At 44.2% G+C, this 22,027-nt stretch overlaps 1 protein-coding gene across 1 annotated transcript in view; it reads left to right on the forward strand.

Annotated features, from left to right (window-relative positions):
• ARHGEF4 (Rho guanine nucleotide exchange factor 4) overlaps positions 1-22,027 on the forward strand; it is a 491,134-nt gene that overhangs the window by 39,866 nt on the left and 429,241 nt on the right. Inside the window, exon 2 of the mRNA XM_019503706.1 lies at positions 3,060-3,095. Coding sequence (XP_019359251.1) covers positions 3,060-3,095 — 36 coding nt within the window. The remainder of the gene's footprint in view (positions 1-3,059; positions 3,096-22,027) is intronic.

Consider the following 22,027-nt stretch of genomic DNA (forward strand, 5'->3'; position numbering starts at 1 on the left):
GAAAGAAAACATCTCATGGGAATCAGCATGCACCAGGCAAAGCAAAACAGAAGAGAATTGGGAATTTTCCAAGACCTATTTGGCATAATATTTTTAAATAGGCAATAATCTATATTTACTTGCATTGCTAAAAACACATTCTTGCCATTTCAGTTGGTTTCCTCCTGCACCCCGTAAAAATGGAGACACTTTGGCAGCACAAAGTTTGTGTGGAGGAAATAATAGTCACTGTCTGTGCTATTTCCATTCTATGGCTATTGTGTAATCAAACAGGCAACCTTTATAATGTAGATTTTCTCTAATCAGCAAGAATGTGTTTTTAGCAATGCAAGTAAATATAGATTATTGCCTATTTAAAAATATTATGCCAAATAGGTCTTGGAAAATTCCCAATTCTCTTCTGTTTTGCTTTGCCTGGTGCATGCTGATTCCCATGAGATGTTTTCTTTCCAGGGTCCATCACTGCTCACAATGATAGAATTCATTGCCACAGTTCACACATTCTACAACCACTATGAATTTATTCATGCCTGTTGCCCTAATGAAGCTATTTCCTGAGACTGATGAATGAACCCTTAAGTTATTTCCTGCTTGTAATTTAGAGGGACGTATTACAGTGTTGGGGTTAATGATACTGGTCTCCCTTTTACAAACTGCTTTGAGACTTACTCATGAGAAGGACTATGTAAGAACTACATGCTATTGCATACATTTCAAAACATTTTTCAGATTTTTACAAAACCGTGTCTAATAGTGATACCTTCCACGTTGTGTTCCTATAAAACGATAGCAAAACATAATTTACTGCATCAGGTGAGAGCTGTGAGGGCTTACATCTGATGAAGGGAACGGCCATGCACTTAGAACCTCAAAAGTAATTTCTGTTCAAATCACTCGATGCTTTTCTCTTCTCTGCCTCTTAGTATTTGTCCCTCCTTTAAATATAAACTCATAAATAAGGTAAGTGGGCCTAAAAGCCTTGCTGCAATGGTTATGCCATATAGAAGAATGAATGGAAGTACCTCTAAATACCAACTGTTTCAGCAAGGGCTGTAGGGGCTGGATGGTTACCTAGAAACTGTAACTAGAGCTAACTGTGCTTAGAGTTCCTGGGAATATTATTTGCTGTGTAAGACTTTGGAAACTGGGGAAAGGTTGGGTGAGGATGATGGTATTAGACATAATCCTTGGGCAGGGGATGGAGGGGTTCTTATTCTTGTCATTTTCTCGCTATTTCCACCAGCTGCTACCCTAATGCCGGACACGGGGGTGCATCATTCCATGTACTGTATCATAGGCAATATTTTCTGTGCAAATTCCTCCAAAGACAGGTGTAGCAGTTTAACTGTGATTATGGAGCTGCGGAAGCCTCTTAAGTCCCTGAATGCCATGAGCTTGGTGTTTTGTTTTGTTTTTCCTTGTGCTCACCTTATCAAATACCCTCAGAAAAGAATAGAACCAATCTTCCTAACAAAGGAGTCTCATTACTGCTCAGACACTGAACAGTATTGACAAGAAGTGGAGTCTGGGTTTTTTGTTTTTTGTTTTGCTTTAGAAATCTTCCATGCCTGTTAAGCTATCTAAACTGTCTTGATTTACACACTTCAAAGTTGTTTTGTTAACCAGCCTTCAGTGAAACCTAGGACATACTACTATGTATTGATATCTTTGAAGTTATTCAATAGAGGCCACATCCTACAGCTCTTGTTCATGTTGAATAGCACTTTTTGCTAATGGTTCCATGAAAATTGAAGCAACTGGTCCTGGCAAAATTACTCTTTGTGAGCCTGGCAGATTGTGGACCTCTCTAAAGCTCTCTAAACTGTCATAATCCTAAGAGTTCATAAACTTATCTGGCAAAATAAGTGAGATTGCTCAGTGTGGTAGGTTAAACAGTAGCCTTCAAAGAACTAAAAGAGCCTATGCACACCTGACTTGACACAATCCTTGAAAATCAAATTCAATTCCAATTTGATACTAGCTTTTTTCTCTAGTCACGTTCACAGGTGGGTCTCAAGTGACTTCAGTGGAATGACACTTTACTTACACTGATCTAACATGAGTTTGTAGTTCAGCCTTCTGAGGCTCTTCACTTGTGACCTTGCTGAAACTTGTGCCTGCTGTGCTACAGAATTAGCATTCAGAGATCTGAAGAATTTCTGTTGCACGAAAAGTGAACATAAGATGCCCCATGATATTAAATCACACAAACCAATTCCCTTGCCTTGCAGCAAAGTCTTTTAAAAGGGCCAGAGGAAATGGAATATTCTGAGGTTCCCTTGTGGAGTTTCCTGAGAAACATCCCTTTGGGTCTTGTGAGGGCACTTGAGCAAATGGAGTGTCTCTCAACCCGTGGTCCAGGAGGAGTGGTGCTTATCCAAGCACCATGCTTTGGGGTCCTATTATGGTAGCATTCAAAGCCACAATCCACTTTGCAGCTGCTGTGTGCTGTACAAATGTAAGATGATACAGTTTTCATCTCAAAGAACTTGAAATCTAAAAATGAAAGGGTGGGTAAAATTGGAAAACACATGCAAAGTGACTGGGTTCATGCTGCTTGGCACAGTTCATGTTGGTTCCTTTTTTTAACAATGTGTTTATATAAAACATCCCCAACTGCCTCTCCAAACAGCCATTAGGGTTTTTTTCCTCCTTTTTTGTTGTCACTGTTCCTCCTGTACTAAACCCACCGCAGAAGTAGCCTGAGTAAGTCAGGTTCTCAGAAGTATGTATATTTATGAAGTCTATACTGTATAATTATGCATAACACAATGAGACATCATGAGGAGCCTTTGTTTATGGCCGCTGTATCACAAGAGTAGAATGAACAGATTCATTGAAGAAATGTGAAAGCAGCTGCATTTGGCTGGCTACTGTTGTTCTCCTTGGCAAAGACACAGGGCCAAGTTTGTCCTGCTGTGGCTTCATTTGAAGTTGGGTGAGTTATGCCAGGACTGAACTGAGAGCCCCTTCCCTCCCTGCCCCCCCTCCCCTTCACCTTTGATAGAACACTGTTACCAGATCCCTTTCTCCTAACTTTTCAATTTCTCTCTCCACAGAAAGCCTGTGAGAAAAGACTGTCAGCTTCTAATAAGGTAGGATTCCTTTTTTAGTTCTGTAATGATTCAACACGCTATCATATATAGCATATATAGTCTGGTTTGTGTCTGCTGGTGCTATGCTATGCCTATAGCAGTAGGATTGTTTATCTAAGCAGTCTTAGGAAAGATGGGATCTTTTAGTTTGTTTTAAAATAATGTCCTTGGTCAGTGAGCACTCAGGGTATGCCTGTATGGGACAATGTAGTGTATATTAGCTCAAGCAGAGCACTCTGCTAACCTGGCTAAATCACTGCTGGCACCCAAGCTAGCCAGGATAACTCTGTACAGTGCTACATCATGCCATGGAGATGTTCCCTAAGCATACAACTGCTGTTGAACAAAAGACAGGAATGTTGATTGTTATGAAAACATTTGGTTCCCTACAAAGCAGGGAGAATTTCAGTGAATAAGATTCTCCAGTGAACCCAAAAATCACAAGTAGACATTGTAAGCAATAGTTTGCAGGTTAAATAATTCAACCAGGGCAGGGTTTTTGGGGCGGTTTTTTTTTTTTTTACTTGGATTTCATAATTTACAGCAGTAGTTTATTAACAAGAGCAAAAGGGCTGTTGATGCTTTTGTCCTGAAGTCAAACCTCTTTTCCCACTGTGGGCCCATATAAATGCACTATTTATAAGTTGCCTTTCGCTGGGGTCTCTTTTGTCCTCTCACAAGGCAGCTGGCAGCAGTGCTGACCTCCCTCGAGTAGGGCCCTGCCAGCACTGGCTAATCAATATTCACCACAGTCAGCTGCTTATTATGTAGCCGTTGATTATCTCTGGAAGTTGCTCCATCTGTATGAATTTAATTATCTAGTTTCTTCCTTTTACTTTCCATGCATGCACCTCTCTAAACACAAACCATATTGTACAAAGAACCAGAATGAAATGATCTTACTGGAGAACGGAGTAGTCTGTTCTTAGATATAAAGGCAGATTCTTTTTAAAATCAGTCTTCAATAAACAGCACACATGCCTTCCCCAAACCTATGCACTTGTTTATATCTGAGCCTGTACAGCTAATTTCTAGGAATTTTTTATTGTGAGCTGTGAGTTAACATCCATTGAAGTACATGTTAGATTTTACTTATGGTCATATGTAACTGAAGAGGCTTATATTGGGTCATTGTCTTATGTGGCTACGCAGAAGAATAAACTGTGTCCCATTTGTAGCTGTGTTAGACTTGCTCAGATCATGGTCTTGGGCACAGAAGGTGAGAACAGAAGCTGGATATTCTGCATTACCCAAGAGCAAATCAATAGGAAGGCATGGCCAGTGGTACCCAAACTGTGCCAATATGCTGTGTTTGCAGCAGCGAGTATACTGCATCCTGGTATGGCATATAATAACTTTCTCTTCTCTAAAACAAGAGGGGAGGATTGGGAGAAACTCTGCCTCTAAGACAGTGTGCTTTCCAATTGTTCTGCTTGCAGCAAATAGAAGTAGCTGGGAGATGCATGAGAGAATAAAATGCTGAGTGAATAAAATGCTTTACTGAGTTAAATGTTGCAGTGTATTAACTTGAGTTGTTCTACTGGAGCTGACCTAGCTTGAATAACAGCCGCATGGTGAAATGACACTACTTATCCAGAGAGATGTGATTAGCAAGGCAATTTCTCCTGCATGAGGAGTTTCTAATTAAGATTACATTCCCACTGCATTAGTAACCTGGGCCAGGTACAGAAGCCCAAAGAGTGCTATAAAAATGGTGAATCCCTAGATGGACATGGTATTAGACTTCACTGTTGTAGTTTAGAGCACTGTAATGAATATCTGTACCAGATATTATCTTGACTCATGTTTGGATGCTTCCACTGGCAGCTCAGCAGACTTTGTGGCACCCTGCTCCTCCCTCCCCACAGAGCAGTGCTCTAGTCACGGCCATAGCTCGTGTGGTCTGCCTGAGTGCCAGGCTGGCCCTGCTCCTTGGCTGTCACCGAGAAGAGTCAACAAAGCCTCTGTCCCCCAGCCTGCCCAGGTCCTCCCTACAGGTAGCATAGATCCATCCACACAAAAAAAGCTGCTTATTGCTGAATTTCTCATATTGCATGTCATAGGTGCAGTGAGCAAGTGCTGAATGTGAATGTGCTTCAGCTGCAATTCCAGGCTGAAAGAAACCAGGAATGACCTGTCTTGAGAACTGATTCATTTGCACTGATTTCTGGCAATGGACAAGTTCCCTAATGGAAGTAAAGAAATGTACTTGAACATGTTCAAAATGTACATAAGCACACCTACACTTACTAATATGCAGCATTATTACTTTCTAACTTTCCCAGGGAAACTGAATGCATTTGTAAAATGTAGATTATCAGAAACACATACACTGCCTGTGCTCAATACTGGATGCAGGACCAGAAACCTGTGAGTCCAGCTTAGAGGCCAGGCATTCCAGAAATCTTGGATGCATTCAGTAGACCATAAAGAAGCAGAGAGTGTTTCTCTATTCTCATGTCTGAAGGCCAATTTCTAATCATTCTGGTCACTCGAGTAATGGTTTGGAACCATGTGCACAAAAATCTGGTTCAGACCATTGGTTACAGAGTTCGAAGTATGCTGCTGGGAGTCCCATAGATACATATGTAGGGCAGCTAGTTTTTTGTCAAGCTCCCACATTGTTTGTTTTATTAGTTACAGTTTTTCAGTTGCTTTTCCTGGCTATATGAATAATAATATCCAATCGTCTTGCTAGAGTGTTCCTTTCTTATAGCAACTCACCATTAAAAAAAACAACCCTCTGGGACAGTGGGCATGTCTACGTGTTCATTAATGTGCTGTAATTATGGCGCGTTAAGTTTAGTACTTGTAATGACAGGTAAGGGCAAAAAAAAGGGGCATAAAGGCTGTGGAAGCAGGGGGCAGCTACCAAGGAGGAGTATACCTCCTTGGTTCATACTTGCAGGGAATCAGTCAAGAAGGCCAAAGCAGCATTAAAACTTAAGCTGGCAGCAAAAATTAAGGACAACAAAAGTCCTTCTTCAGGTATATAGGGAATAAAACGAAGGCACAGGGCAGCATAGGACCCCTACAGGATAGACTAGGGCAGTTGGTGACAGAAAGGAGAGACTAAGCAGAGCTCTTCAATGAGTTTTTGGCCTCTGTATTCTTGAACAGAGATCTAGACAAATCTCCCACATGCATTACAGATAGAAGCAGGAGGAATACCAGCCCACCTACTGTCAGCAGTGACCTAGTAAAGACACACTTTGTGTTTAAGTCAGCGGGACCAGATGAGCTTCATCCAAGGGTGCTGAAAGAATTAGCTAGTGTCATAGCAGAGCCACTGGCATGGCTGTTTGAGCACTCGTGGTGCTCTGGTGAGGTCCCAGAGGACTGGAAAAGGTCCACTGTAGTTCCTGTTTTCAAGAAGGGCAGGAAAGAGGATCCAGGTAACTATAGACTGATTAGTCCCACCACCAAAAATTATCAAGGATCACATTTGTAGGAGTTCACCAGGTAATATAATGCTGAAGGGGAACCCACATGGGTTCATAGCAGGTAGAACCTGCCAGACTAACCTTGTTTCTTTCTATGACCAGGTCACTAAATGCTTAGATGCAGGAGTTGAGGTAGATGTCATCTACTTGGACTTTAAGAAGGCCTTCAACATGGCATCCCATCCAATTCTCATGAACAAATTGAATGGCTGTGCCATAGACCATTACACAGTCATGTGGGTGGCAAATTGGCTTAAGGGTCGTACCCAGAGAGTGATGGTAGAAGGGTCGGTATCGACCTGGACAGATGGGGGCAGTGGGGTCCTCCAAAGCTCGGTCCTTGGGCTGGTGCTGTTCAATATCTTCATCAGCAACCTGGGTGAGGGTGTGGAAAGCTCTCTGTCCAAATTCGCAGATAACACAAAACTAAGGGGCAAAGTAAACACTCTGATGGGAAGAAACTGAATCCAGGTGGACCCGGACAGGTTAGAGAAGTGGGCAGAGAACAATAGGATGCAGTTCATCAAGAACAAGAGCAAGGTGCTGCACCTAGGGAGAGGGAATCACCAGCACACCTATAGGCTGCGGGGTGACCTTCTCAGCAGCACAGTGGCAGAAAGAAATCTCAGAGTTGTTGCCGACTCCAAGATGAATATGAATCATCAATGTGACAAAGTAATTAGCAGAGCTAACCGCACTTTGTCATGCATTAGTAGTTGCATCATGAATAGCTTCAGGGAGGTGATGCTTCCCCTCTATGCGGCACTGGTCAGGCCACAGCTGGAGTACTGCGTCCAATTCTGGGTGCCACAATTCAAGAGGGATGTGGACAACCTCGAGAGTGTCCAGAGGAGGGCCACTCGTATGGTTAGAGGCCTGCAGGGAAGGCCCTGTGAGGAAAGGCTAAAGGACCTGGATCTTTTCAGTCTCCACAAAAGAAGGCTGAGGGGGGATCTTGTGGCAGTTTACAAATTCACTGGGGGGGAGGAGGGGTGCAGCAGGGAATAGGAGATGCTCTGTTTACCAGGACACCCCTTGGAATAATCAGGAACAAGAGAGTAGATTTAGGCTGGACATCAGAAAGAACTTCTTCATGGTCAGGGTTGCCAGAATATGGAATGGGCTTCCAAGGGAGGTGGTGCTCTCCCCTACCTTGGGGGTCTTCAAGAAGAGACTGGATTAGCACCTGGCTGGAGTCACATGACCCCAGCACTTTTTCCTGCCACAGGCAGGGGGTCGGACTCAATGATCCATTGAGGTCCTTTCCGACTCTAGCATCTATGAATCTATAAATCTGCTATAACTGAACATATTAACTGAACAAATCTAAATGTAATTGTTCTGTATGCTGACTGAATGAACTTCCTCTTCTCATTACTGATACTTCTCTAGGTAAGACAAGGATCCAAAATTAAATTCACTTAACATCCTGAATATTCTGTTTCATGCATTTAAAAAACTTGTCAGACTATCCAGACTTTTGTTCAAATTCTATAATTTCACATTTCTGGTAGTAAAATCATCCATGCATTAGTGCAGATGAATGCTTTTGTGGCAGGCTTGCCTGTCTTCACCCAGTTCCTCGGGCTTAGAGAATTGCCAAAGCAATTGGTGGTGCAAACCTACCAATCAGAGACCAGCAGGGGAGGAGCCTCGGGAGGAGTCTGCCCTGCCCCTATGTTGAGGTGAGGCGAGGAGTGGACCTAATTAAAGACTGCACTTCCTCTACCCCACGATTGGCCAGTCTTTAGTCTTGGGGCAGAGCCCTAAAAGGGTGTATAAGGAGCTGGGAGACAACGAGGGATGGAGAAGAAAGAAGAAGCTGGGGCTGAGGAAGAGCTGGGGAAGAGCTACTGAGGGGGCACTTCCAGTTGCCCTGAAGAGCCCGAAGACTCTGTCGTTGGATGGGAGTGGCAGGTGGCTGCATCCCCAACCCCTTGCTGTGAGAGAGCATGGCGAGCTGGTGCAGGTGTCTCTGCACGGAGGGTCCAAGAGGGACCAGAAGCTTGGGAGCTGCTCAAGGCTGCTCAGGTCTCGGACCCTGGCATGAGGCCGGATGGTGCAGGCACAGCTGCATGGTGAGTTTTTGTTGGGCAGAGGGCCCTTGGAGGGGGCAGGGGGCAGTTCGGGCCCCATTCTCTGCTGCTGGGTGCAAGGGTCCATGGGCAGCACAGGCTCCGCAATGTGGCAGGCCTGTACTGGAGCCCCGACACAGTTGCACAACCTGCTGATAAGGACGAGCCATCTGGGCATGTGAACGAGCCATGCACCCCACGTGGGGGACTGAAACAGAGCACCCGTTGCAGGAGCTGCTTGCCTAGCTGGGGACAAAACACTGGGAGCCATTGCTGGACCCTTACATGCTGGGAAGCATGAGTTCCTTGGCAAGGGGTTTCCCACCGGGGAGGGACAGTGGATAGCCTCATCAGAGGGGGTTTAGGCTAGAGAGAGAGACTCCTCTGGAGGAAGGGGGTATTTGGGATTACCACGCCTTACATTTTGGAGTGTTTATTAATTGCTTGTTGTGTTTTCTATTCTTGAGAGTTTCTTAGCTATTTATTGTGCTTTACATTTTGGGGGTGCTTACCTATCAGTTGATGGGACATACTTACTCGCTGAGCATCCATGGGTGAGGTTTCTGTTGTGGGTCTTGGGGACTGCTATACTTTCCTAGTTTCCTAGTTTCATAGATGTTAGGGTCAGAAGGGACCTATTAGATCATCAAGTCCAACTCCCTGCCCTGGGCAGGAATGAGTACTGGGGTCAGATGATGCCAGCCAGGTGTCTGTCCAATCTCCTTTTAAACACTTCCAAGGAAGGGGAGAGCACCACCTCCCTTGGAAGCTTATTCCATATTTTGGCAACCCTCACTGTAAAGAATTTTTTCCTGATGTCCAATCTAAATTTGCTTTCTTCCAGTTTGTGGCCATTATTTCTAGTTACCCCAACAGGTGCGCTGGTAAACATCGCATCCCCTATTTTTTGCTGCCCTCCCCCTGCCCCCTGATGAGTTTGTAGGCGGCCATGAGATCACCTCTCAGCCTCCTCTTGCGGAGGCTGAAGAGTTTCACGTCTCCCAATAGGTCTATAGAGGGTTTTTTCTGGAGGCCTTTAACCAGACAAGGGTCCTCTGAACCCTCTCCAATCCATCCACATCCCTCCTGAAGTGTGGCACCCAAAACTGGCACAGTACTCCAGCTGCGGCCTGACCAATGCCACATAGAGGGGAAGTATCACCTCCCTAGACCTGTTTGTGATGCACCTATTTATGCAAGAAAGGGTGCAGTTAGCTTTACTTATTACCTCATCACATTGGTGACTCATGTTTGTTTTGGAGTTGACTATGACTCCGAGATCCCTTTCTGATGTTGTGCTACTTAGACTGCTACCTCCCAGGCTATAGGAGTGTTGATGATTCTTCCTCCCCAGGTGCAACACATGCTACTTATTCTTGTTAAACTGCTCTTATTCTGTTCGGCCCATTTCCCCAGCCTGTCCAAATCAGCCTGGATTCAGTCCCTGCCCTCTAGTTTGTGGACCTCCCCCCATAGTTTGGTGTTGTCAGCAAACTTGAACAGGGTGCTTTCTACTCCCTCATCCAAGTCACTAATGAAGATATTGAATAGTACTGGTCCCAGGACAGAGCCTTGGGGACTCCGCTGCCCACATTTCTCCAGGTAGAAGCTGACCCGTCCACCACCACTCTCTGGGTGTGTCCCATAAGCCAATTTTCTGCCCACCAGACTGTGTAATAATCTGCATTGCAACTGTTTAGTTCATTTATAAGAATTGCGTGTGCCACTGTGTCAAAGGCCTTTTTAAAATCTGAGTAAATAACATCTACCCCTATTCCTTCATCCAAGCATTTTGTGACCCGGTCGTAAAATGAAACCAGGTTAGTCAGGCAGGATCTGCCACGCTGATTGCCCGTTAGTATCATTTTATCCGCTGGTCCCCCACAAATGTGATCCTTAACAATTTTCTCAAAGGTCTTGCCAAGGATAAAGGTGAGACTAGCTGGGCTATAGTTACCTGGTTCCTCCTTCCTCCACTTCTTGAAAATAGGGACCACATTGGCTCTTTTCCAGTCCTCTGGGACTTGTCTTGAGCACCACGAGCACTCAAACAGTTGTGCCAGCGGCTCTGCTATGACTCCAGCTAATTCCCTAAGCACCCTAGGATGAAGATCATCAGGACTTAAATACATTCAACCCTCCAGGTGCCCCTTTACTAGGTCAGCTTGAACAGCTGGTGGGTTGGTATCTATACTGGTCTTACCTAAGGTCCCAATGGGATGCATGTTTTTATTCGTGTCCAGGAACATGGATGCAAAGAAATCATTTAGAAGCTCTACTTTGGCCATCCTATCTGTTACCAGTTGCCCTAGTTCATCCTGAAGGGGCCTAAGTTACCCTGCACCTTCTTTTTGCTTCCTTTGTACTTAAAGAATGACTTTTTGTTATCCTTAACTTTTGCTGCCAGCCTAAGCTCCATTTCTGCTTTGGCTCTCCTCACTGCTTCCCTGCAAGCTCGAGCCAAGCAGGTATACTCCTTCTTGGTGGCAGGCCCCTGCTTCCACAGCCTGTAGGCCTCTTTTTTCCCTCCAGGCTCTCCTGGATTTCCCTGCTCCACCAAGAGGGTTTCTTTGCTTTTTTGCCCCCTTTTATGTATACTGGGATGGTCCTTTTCTGAGCCTGCAGGATTAGTCTCTTGAAAAATGCCCACGCTTCCTGGACTCCCATCTCTCCAAGGCTTTTACCAGTCAGTCCCTCCCTAACTAATCTCCTGAGCTTGTTGAAGTTGGCCTTCCTGAAGTCTAGCACTTCCACCCTACTAGTTATCTTCCCCACCTTTCTCCAGATAGTGAACCCTATCAATAGGTGGTCACTATCCCCTAGGTTACTTTGCACCTGGAGATTCCCCACCAAGTCATCCCCTGTGGCCAGTACTAAGTCTAGTAAGGCATTTCCCTTAGTGGGAACGCGTACCTCCTGCAATAGGTAAAGGTCCTGTAAGGAGGTTAGAAACCTTGGTGAACAGGCAGACCTGGCTGCCTGTTTCTCTCAGCAGATGTCTGGGAAGTTAAAGTCACCCATGCTGACCAGATCCTTTGTGCGCACTGCCTCTGAGAGCTGTCTCAAGAACAGGCTTCTAGGCCTAACTCATCCGCCTGGTGTGGGGGTCTGTAGTAGACCCCCACTATCAAGTCCCTTTCACTCTGAGCCCCCTGTAACCTGAACCATAGTACCTCAATTTGCTCTTCTTCCTGGCCCAAATTAACTATGGAAGATGTATATTGCTCCTTAACATAGAGAGCAATACCACCCCACACTTTTTTCCTACTCTGTCCTGTCTGTACAGCCTATAGCCCTCAGTGTCCACTGCCCAGTCGTGGGTAGGATCCAACCAAGTTTCTTTTAGCCCAACCAGGTTGAATTCTTTATTTGTAAGCAGGAGTGCAAGTTCCTCCTGCTTGTTCCCCATGTTCCTAGCATTAGTATAGAGGCATCTAAGCCTCCCAATTTGTACCCTTGCTGCTCCCCCATTCTGATGCTTAGCAGCGCCCTTGGTACTCACTTGGAGTGTTCTGGCACCTGGATTGAGGTTTGTCGTTCCTGGCCTCTCCCTGTCGTCAACATCCCCGTCCCCCAATAAACCTAGTTTAAAGCCCAGCGTAGGAGATCAGCCAACCTGTTAGAGAACAGACTCTTACCTCTTGGAGAGAGATGTAGCCCATCTTGTCCAATCAAGGCCTTATCCTGGAAGTGTTGGTTGTGGTCAAGGAATCCAAACTCCACCTGATGGCACCAGCTCCAAAGCTGTGAGTTGACCTCTCTAACGCAATCACTGTTGTGCTGTCCTCAACCGCTGACCGGTAGGATGGATGAGAAGACTGGAGTGTGTACCCCGCTTTCCAATAGAAGGGGATGGTCAGCAGGGTGTATGTGCTGGAGATGGAAACCGCAGCTTGCTCGCAGCTTTCCCTTCTCCGGTGCCTCTATAGAGGAAGACCAGGACACAATATCTTAACTATATACACGGTTTATTCAAATGCAGAAAAAAGGGGAAGGGATCGAATACCCATTCTGTTATTTGTTGATTTGAAATGTATTATATATAAATATTTATCTTTATCAGCCATCCAGTTTATTCGATCCCCTCCCCTTTTGTTCTGCATCTGAATAAACTGTGTATATAGTTAAGATATTGTGTCCTGGTCTTCCTCTACAGAGGCACTGGAGAAGGGGAAGCTGCGAGTAAGCTGCAGTTTTCATCTCCAGCACATACAGTCCGCTGACCATCCCCTTCTATTGGAAAGTGGGGTACACACTCCGGTACACCCAGGCTATACTTTTTTAGTGACATTAATACACATTAGACTAAATCTGTTGCACATTAGCATGGACTTTACTGGTCACTGCAGTAGATTTAGTCAAGTGCGCTTGAAGTATCTCATGTAGAAGTACCCCCGTTTATGATGTTCCCCTTAGGAAACACCTCATGTTCTTCAGTGCTCTTTCCCCACCTTCCCAATCTGCTTTTTCACAGTCTTCACAGGCAAGGTCAAATTCCAAACTACTGCACCTAATAGAACAGTTTGGGGAGGAGATGAACAGCCAACAGTGGCAAAGGAACAGGTTGGATCAGAAGCAGGCACCATATGGTCCATGGGCTGCATCCATCTGGCCCATGGGGCACCTAAAAAGTTTACAAAATTAATATTTATCTGCTCCTGGATGCCTGTCAAAGATGACAGGAGTCAGGGGAAGCCAGCAGGACTGAGAGGCAAGGCTGGCCCAACCTCGCCCCACCTCCCTGGCTCTCTCCCACCCTCACCCCTTGACTGGAAGCCTCTGCCTGCCCCAGCTTTCACTGCTTCCCTGCATGCCTGCTCCAGCATGACATGGCCCCCAGACTACGTTGCTGGACCACAGGGAGCAAGGGGCTGCACCAGTTCCCTGGGGCTAGGAGCAGAAGGGTGTGTGTGTGTGTGTCCGTGTAATGAGAGAGAGACTGGTGAGGGAGGCACAGTGTGTGTGTGTGTGTGTGTGTGTGTGTGTGTGTTCATACAGTGAAGCACAAGCACACCCTACCATACACATTCACCCACACCCCCCTTCGCACTGCCATACACGAAGACCTCCACCCACATACGCCAGCCACCCTCTCCCCTACCCACAGCCCCCACAAATCCCACATGCACCCACACCACATAACCGCACCCACATGCTCCCTCACCCCACACCCCCTACACATATCCAACCCTCCACAAAATCCCCACACACACACTCGCACCCTCCCCACATACCCACAGCCCCCCCAGCTTAATTTTAAGCTATTGTGTGATCACCTCTGTGTACACTACACAAACACTTGTAAAACAGGACACAAATATTTTTAAAAATCAAATTAATAAATGTTGTAGATGTTTGATTTTTAGAATATAATTTGGTATTTTTCTGGTTCTGAGATGGCAAAACCCCTTCCTGAAAGGAGTATTTCTCCGGGTAAGGGGAGGGACTTCTAGTGGCAAAGGTCAGGGGTTAGGAGGTGGGACTTCTGGTCCCAAGATGGTGACCAGGGCATGGGGCACCTGTTAAGGGGCGGGGCTACCCATGCAGCCCTTGACAGCTTGTCAAAACGTGGTAAGCAGCTCCCCGCTTGAAATGATTGGCCACTCCTGGGTTAGAGACTATTTGGAAAAGCTGGATGTATACCAGTCCACGGTCTCAAGTTGCAACAAGGTACATTTAGGTTAGATACAAGTCCATGGGGCCAGATGGAATACACCTCTGTGATGGTCAGGATTGCTAAAAGAAATGGCTATAACAGAGTAGACCTGCCTTTGGAGTAGGGAGGTGTCTGGTAAGGAGGTTAAGGACTGCACTTCAGCTGTCACTGGCTAACATTACAGCACCCTTGGGAATCCTTGTCAGTCAGCACAAGGTACTGCAGTCCCTTAAGGCAGTTTGCCAGGTGAATGAACTGGGACCATAAAGAGTATAAAAAGAAGGTTCAGAAAACCCTTGCTCTCCCCATCTGCTGCAGCTGAATTTCTGCTCAGCTACTGGTGCCTAAAGAGTTATAACAGAGTCATAGCCACACTATTACTCTTCACATGCTTTTGATACATTTAAAATGCAGATGTTTAATTTCATGAAATTTTAAGTTTTTTCTCCCTGCCCATACCACCCCCCTGAAATACACAGCTGCTTCAGTAGTAAATCTGGCTTTGTACTGCTTGAGCAACGGGTCAGGATCTTGCCTGGTGCTTGCAATCCCAGGACTACCTTGGGAGCAGTGGATGTTTGGATGGCTCCATTACATGACTCATGGTGGGCATACCTCTGGGATTTGGTGACTGAACCACTGCCTGTTCATAAGGAATAGGGTCTGCCAACATGCCCTCCTTCTGGATTGATTAATGGGAAATTGCAATGGAAAATCACAAATTTTCCTCCCCACTCCCCAGGCTGCCTCCTGGTACTTATTTCTGTAGGGAAGGGGAGCCAGGGCTCCATAAGGAAATGTTTTCTGATGTTAAGGCTTAGTTTTCCATTTTCAAAATGGTATCCTATCCATCTAGATACTACAGAGCCAGAGTGCGGGCAGCGGACTAAAAATTTGTCTAGGCCAGGGAGGGCCACAAGGTTGTACATAAAATGTGCCGCATGTCAGTGGAGAGTGTCTCACTTCCTGTTTCCCATTGTGCAGAACCTGTCCCATTCCATTCATAACTGCCTACCCTATGGCAACTGCAGCACTTCTTTACATGGATCTGTTTTGGGGAAGAATTACAGCTAACCTTCTCATAGCCATTTTGCGATGCAATAGAGCTATTTGAAATGAAGCAAGTCAGCACCATGTGACCAATCCACTCTCCATGGGTTGCACGCAAGTAGCTTTGATCTGTAATGAGTCTCTACCCTCAACTGTTCTCCTCCTTTGCTGTTTATCCTATTTGTTCTCTATGGCTTTTACAGTCTGCTAGAGAAAATGTGCAACCCAGAGGTGTGATTGTTACCTCTTGGCTAAATGGGTCTGAGCCATCATCAGCTTTTATGTTTAAAACATTTATGTGGAAAGGCCTCTTGCTCAGAAGAGGCCACAATCTACAAAGCAGTCCTGGGGTTTGACCATTATAACTTAACCACAAAATGCATTCAGTTTTTTTCTTTTTTCTTTATGAATAGCCATTATGCAGATTATCCCCTCTAGCTGCAGAATGGCATTTAAAACAGCAGAAGAACCCAAAGCAAGTCCCATATGAATAACGACATGACAAGAGTTCTATAGAACAAGACAAACCCACTCATTTTCCATTGTGGACACTCCCTCCTACTGTGAAGTGAAATGCAGCAATATCTTTAGCTCCATTGAGTCTGTTTATAGTTTGCTGATGGAATTTGCATTATAAATATGCAGCCTCATTAGATCTCATTAGCAATAGAGATTTAAAATTCTGAGTTGTATTTGATTTCTAAAAAGCCCTTGGCCACTTATCAATACAGTGTTCCACTTGTCTGGTTTTACCTGCAAAATATCTTCCTGAAAACAAGAAACATAAGGCTATCAAGGAATATCCCTAGATGTGAGAAACAAGGATTTCTTAAGGTGACATCTTTTATTGGACCAACTCTAAAGTTGAGATAAAGTTAGACTAGCTTTTGAAAGCAAGACATGACAGCTACAACATCACCCTTGTGCTACTTGAGCTAGATGTAAATTTGAGAGTTTTCTGTTAATTTTGTTGAGATTCTAACCAATTCTGCAAGCCTGCCTTCTTTTCTTGAGAAAATTTCCTTGCTGTCACCTTCTAATGACCTTGAAGGAAAATTCCAGGTCAAATTAACTTATAATCTAGCTTGATATTTAAGAAGGGAAAACCATGACTCTATTCATACCAACGTCTACCCAAACGTTGGCCCCAAACTTGTATCAAAACATGTGACACATACTGGATGTGAAGATGTCCAGGGTATGGACACTTAATAATGAGTCTTTGAGAGGGGAAGCAGTAGTAGGAGAGAAAAGCAAATGATCAGTAAACCCATAGGAACAAAGCATGTCACAAAAGTTAATTCAGGTAATGAGTTAAGAATCCATAGTCCCTGTTTAAACCATATTTAATACAGTCTAGTTTGTGGATGATTTCTTGTTCTGCAATTTCCCATTCAAATTGTTTTTCAGTTTTTTTGCCCAAGAACAGCAATCCTGATAGCATATCTGGGGAGGTTAAAGTGTTTGGCCCCAGGCCTTTGTATCTTTTTGTAGCTGATGTCGGATCAGTGTTCATTCATTCTTACAAGTTGAGATCACCCTGTCTGTCCACTGTAGACAGTAGAGGGGCATTGTAAGCAGGTGATGGGATATATGATGTTGTTAGAGTTCCACATGGATGAACCTTGGAGGTTGTACTCCTTGTTATTAGGCCCAGGGATGATGCAGTCTGTACTGATGTGGGGTCACAGCAGGCACTTGGTGAGAATGGGAGTTCATTAGTTTGTTGCTTGAGAGGTGCTGTTTGAGGTTAGAGGGCTGCATGTAAGTGAGGACAGCTGCAAAGTCCTGCAATTAGGACAGAACAATCCCAGGCACTGGTACAGACTGTGGACTGACTGACTAAGCAGCAGCTCTGCAGAAAAGGACTTGGGAGTTACACTGGACAATAAGCTGACTATAAGCCAACAGTGTGCCCTTGGTGCCAAAAAGGCTAACAACATACTGGGCTGGCACTAGTAGGAGTGTTGCCAGCAGATTGAGGGAGGTGATTATTCCCCTCTATTTGGCACTGGTAAGGCCACATCTGGCATACATCCTACAGAAAGGATGTGGACAAACTGGAAAGAATCCAGTGGAGGGCAATAAAAATAGTAAGAGAGCTGGGGAACATGACTTATGAGGACAGGCTGTGGGAACTGGGTTTATTTAGTATAGAGAAGAGAAAACTGAGTGGGGAACAGCCTTCAGCTACCTGAAGGGTGGTTACAAAGAGGATGGAGCTGGACTGTTCTCAGTGGTGGCAGATACCAGAGCAAGAAACAATGGTCTCAAGTTGCAGCAAGGGCAGTTGAGGTTAGATATTAGGAAGAATTTTCTCACTGGGGAGGGCAGTAAAACACTTGAACAGGTTACCCAGAGTGGTGGTGGAATCTCCATCCTTAGAGATTTTTAAGACTCAGCTAGGCAAAGCCTTGGCTGGGATGATCTAGTTGGAGGCGGTCCTGCTTTGAACAGGGGATTGGAGTAGATGACCTCTTGAGGTCCCTTCCAACCCTAATGTTAAGCTAGGTTAATTCTATCCTATATCTCCACTATGAATAAGAAGTACAGCTCCCTGCTGTAACTAAAAATGCTTTGCAGGAAGCATTCTGAGTTACAACAACTGCTCAGACCAAACAGAAATTCACTGTTGGTTCCAGGGGGAGGGGAATCTAGCTGCTGGCTACAGCCTGCAGCCAGTTGCCCCAAGCAATATCCACTGGCTTCCTTCTATCCTAGCTATAGTTGGAGGTGCGTTGTTGCTGAGGCTACGCAATGAACTTTACTGGGGAGCTAGGCCCCCACCTATGTGCCAATGCACAGTATATGATGGTACACTTCATGCTGAAGGGAGGGATAAAAGAGGAGTATTTAGCCATTAATTTATACTTCCTAAAAGTGTCTTCCAGATGATCTCTCTAAGAAAGCTCTTGGTTTATGCGTCAAACACTCAGCAAATTCTAGGTGTTTTTGTTTTGTTTTTTCCCCTTCCTTCCTTCCTATTAAATATAAGTGAAAGGATTGACATAATAGTCAGATATGTAAGTAAGCTAAGACTCAAGAAAGCGCCTTTTGTTTTAGGATTTGAGTTTTTTTTATTACCTCATTATAATAGTAAAGAGGCACTGAGCCTTCAATTACATGAAATAGTCTGGAGATGATAGCAGAAATCTTTGCCTTCTGTACTGGGATTTTTCTAATTATTTTCTTGAAACTTAGTGACGCATAATGTTAGATATGTGTGCATGCAGAAACTGTTATTTAGTGCCAGACATAAATGTGAAGATATCTGGATTCATTTTTCTACTCTTGCTTCTGTTCTTCTACATCAAATGTACTGTATCTGTAAAAGGAGTACGCTGCTGATATATTTCCTAGTGGCTAAATGGAGTTGTGTGTTATTTCTAGGAAGTCTCTCGCTGTCATTAGAGTTAGCATGTGCTGTTGATCTTAATTTGGAAGAGACAGGACAGGTGCATGATACAATTAATCAGTTTATTCGTAACCACTGATTTCAGTTAAGCTCTTTAAACATTGGAAAAGGGGCCATTTATACACCTTTTGCACTACAGTTGAAATTCTTGAAGCAGCTGTAGACACCCTTATTTTATATCAAACGGAAAGGAGAGAGAGAGAAAACTTTTAAAAATAAAATGCAGTTGGCTGGACAAGAGCTGTGAGAAATGCAGTTTTGGTTTGCAATGATTCATGCCAATTCTCCACCCCTCACAAATAATGTTTCCATGCCTTTGGTTTCTGTTTAGATTCTTTTATATGATATGTATCATTGTAACATGAGTGCCTTATTAACAAACTTATTCTCCCAGGACCCAGCCTCTCACCTTTCTGCCCCCAAAGTCAAGTCAGAGCTGTTTTTCTTTTCACATTGCTGGCCAGGCCTCTGCCAGTCCCTCTTGGGGACATTCCTTTTTGGTGAGCTCTAGGCAAAGAAATGACATGCTTGTTTGTAAGATGTGGAAGGAGTAAGTTTTGTCTGAGACGAGCCTAGCTCAGCTGCTCCTGGATCAGCATGCATGTGGCATTTTCCCTGTTTAGCTAGTAAGTTGCTACTCTTGGATCATAGTTTGGGTATCACCTTGAGTGCAGCGCTACACTGTACAAGCCCAGCCACTTTGTCCAGCTCAGGAATGGAAATTTGTGCAGCTCAGGTATGTCCACCAGTCAGCTGACAAATGTTTCTAGTGTTGTCATTCTGGTTCTCTCCAATTTAATAGGAGACAAATGCATTTCACTTCTAAGAGCATTTATCATTCTGGAATGCCTCCTTGTTCCTCTTTCAGTTCTGGGATTCTGCCTTAAGGTACTAGATTTGGCCCAAGAGAGCAGCACATATTGAGCATCCTTCTGCCTATCTATAATGGCCTAAACCAGGAAATCAAGTAGAAACTGGACATTTATTTGGTTTCTAGAGTTGTATTTCTGCCTTATGTCAGTAGTAAAAATGAGTGAAGTGTCTCGAGTAGTTTATTGGACATGTGTTCATATATATGAATTGCTTGATTAGGCATGATTTCTAGTCTGCTGTGGTCCACCAACTCAGGACGTGAAGGAAAGGGCTATTTTAAGAGTCTGAGAGAGAACTTTATGAGTGCGACAGCACAATATGTACATCCAATAGCTCATACTTACTATTTCAACAACCAGCTTTTTTAACATCTCTTTCCCTTAAAAATAAAATTCCCTCATTCTTTGTCCTAAAAATAAAACAAAACTGAAAACACTATTGCTTGCATCCAGTCAGTTGGATCAGTGAGGAGTGGGCTGCTTTTTTGTAAATTACTTGGGTTGGTGAGGTTGATTAAATAATTTCATGGCTGTATCTGCCTATGTTGTATCCCTCTCCCTCTTTTCCCTGCCTCCATTTCTATCCTGGAACTGTCAATGTAAGTTTAGGGCCACAATTAAGATGTCTTTTCTGTGCGAGTGTTGCATTGCCAGGCAATTACATGAAGCTGTTTAATTGTTGCTTTTCATCATGTTTTCTTGGAGGGACTTTGCATTAAAGTTCTGGAGTCTACAAATCATGCCCATAAAACCTGACAAAGTATTGCAAATTATAATAAGGGAAAACAAACAAAAAAAAGTCTTGCAATATTACATGACAACCAACACGTTTCAAAATATATTTGTAGCAAAGCTGCTGAGGCCACCATCTGTGCAATTAGGTACTAGTGTCTTTGCTATAAAGACAGTAGGGAGATCTCATTGTTTTCCACAGACAGTTTTACAATCCAAATAATGCTGCTGGCTTACTGTACAGTGGAAGCTATATTTAGCAACCATGATTTGATCAACACTGATCAGATGAAAGTCCTTTTGAGGTGAGAAGCGCTGAATCTGTTTTACTACCCACAGATTTCATTAGGACAATTGATGTAACCACTTTGCAGTGCTGAGCTGAGAAGATTTGATTGAAACGAGTCAACAGAAGCCAGAGCACACCTCACTTCCATGTTGGTTTAACTTGTTTACATTTTAGTCATTACAGGCTGCTGCAACTTAAGAAATAGGATAGAATTTCCATTACACCTTACAATGGTAACAATGGTGAAATCCTTCAGAGCAGTTATATTATGGGGTATTAAGTTGCCTTCTGCCCAGTTATTCCTAAGCACTCTATTGCTTTTAGAGGCTGTAGATCTTTCCTTTTGCCTCTTCCCTCCTTCCTCCAACACCTACTTTAAAAACTTTTCAGAAATGTTCTCTATATATCTGAAGCTGCACTTACCCTTCCCTCTGACTCCAGCATGAAGCAGGTATGTTTTTCTGCCTGGATCTCTTTCTTGTACTTTGCTCTTTTAAAGAACTGCTGAGCCAACAGCAGTCAGCAGCTGTTGCCTATTGCATAGTAAGGACTGAAAATCCTCGTTTGACTAATTTCTTGCTTGTATTTAAAGATGCAGTTTTCATCGCTTTAACAACTTATAAATCTTTATAATAAAATTTGCATCACTGATTGGCCCAGGCCCTATTTCTCAGCTTCCATGTCTATGTAAGGAGCCTTTCCTTGTGTTAGGCCCCCTAGACAGACCTGCACACTCAACTTCTACCCCATGAACATTTGAGAGCAGGGGTGGCTTCCTGCTAGTGCTAGTCATCCTGAAAGAGGCTGAGAAGAGGCAAAGCCCTGTCACTTCCCTAACAACTAGCAGAGAGAGCTAACCTTGTTGACGGATGAGGTAAGGGATAGACTCTTCTGCTGAAGATCTCTGGGAGGAGGAACTTCTAGTATAGTAGTCTTTGCTCAGCAGAGTTTGTTGTACTGCATGCTATATCAATGTAAATACTGATTGTTATGCTCCAGGTTTTTATAATTTAATAGCATAGTATAATTTGTAAAGGAACTTTTAACTAACTTCAGAGTGTGGAGTTGCATAAAAAGGCTCTTACTACAATATTTGTCAAGTCTGGAAAATGTTCTGTGCTAGATCCTCAAAATTAGTTGATGATCTGTGTGTGTTCAGTCCAAAGGAGAAGAATTCTTTCATAGTTTCATAGTTGGTAGGGCTGGAAGGGACCTGAGCAGATCATCAAATCCGACTGCCTGCCATGGCAGGAAAGAGTACTGGGGTCAAACGACCCTAGCAAGGTGATATTCTAGCCTTGTCTTAAAGACCTCCAGGGTAGGAGCCAGCACCACTTCACTTGGAAGTTGGTTCCAGATCCTAGCCACCCTGACAGTGAAGTAGTGCCTCCTGATGTCTA

This window comes from Gavialis gangeticus, unplaced genomic scaffold, assembly GCF_001723915.1.
Source record: "Gavialis gangeticus isolate Ggan-Ray unplaced genomic scaffold, GavGan_comp1, whole genome shotgun sequence".
Classification (NCBI taxonomy): domain Eukaryota; kingdom Metazoa; phylum Chordata; order Crocodylia; family Gavialidae; genus Gavialis; species Gavialis gangeticus.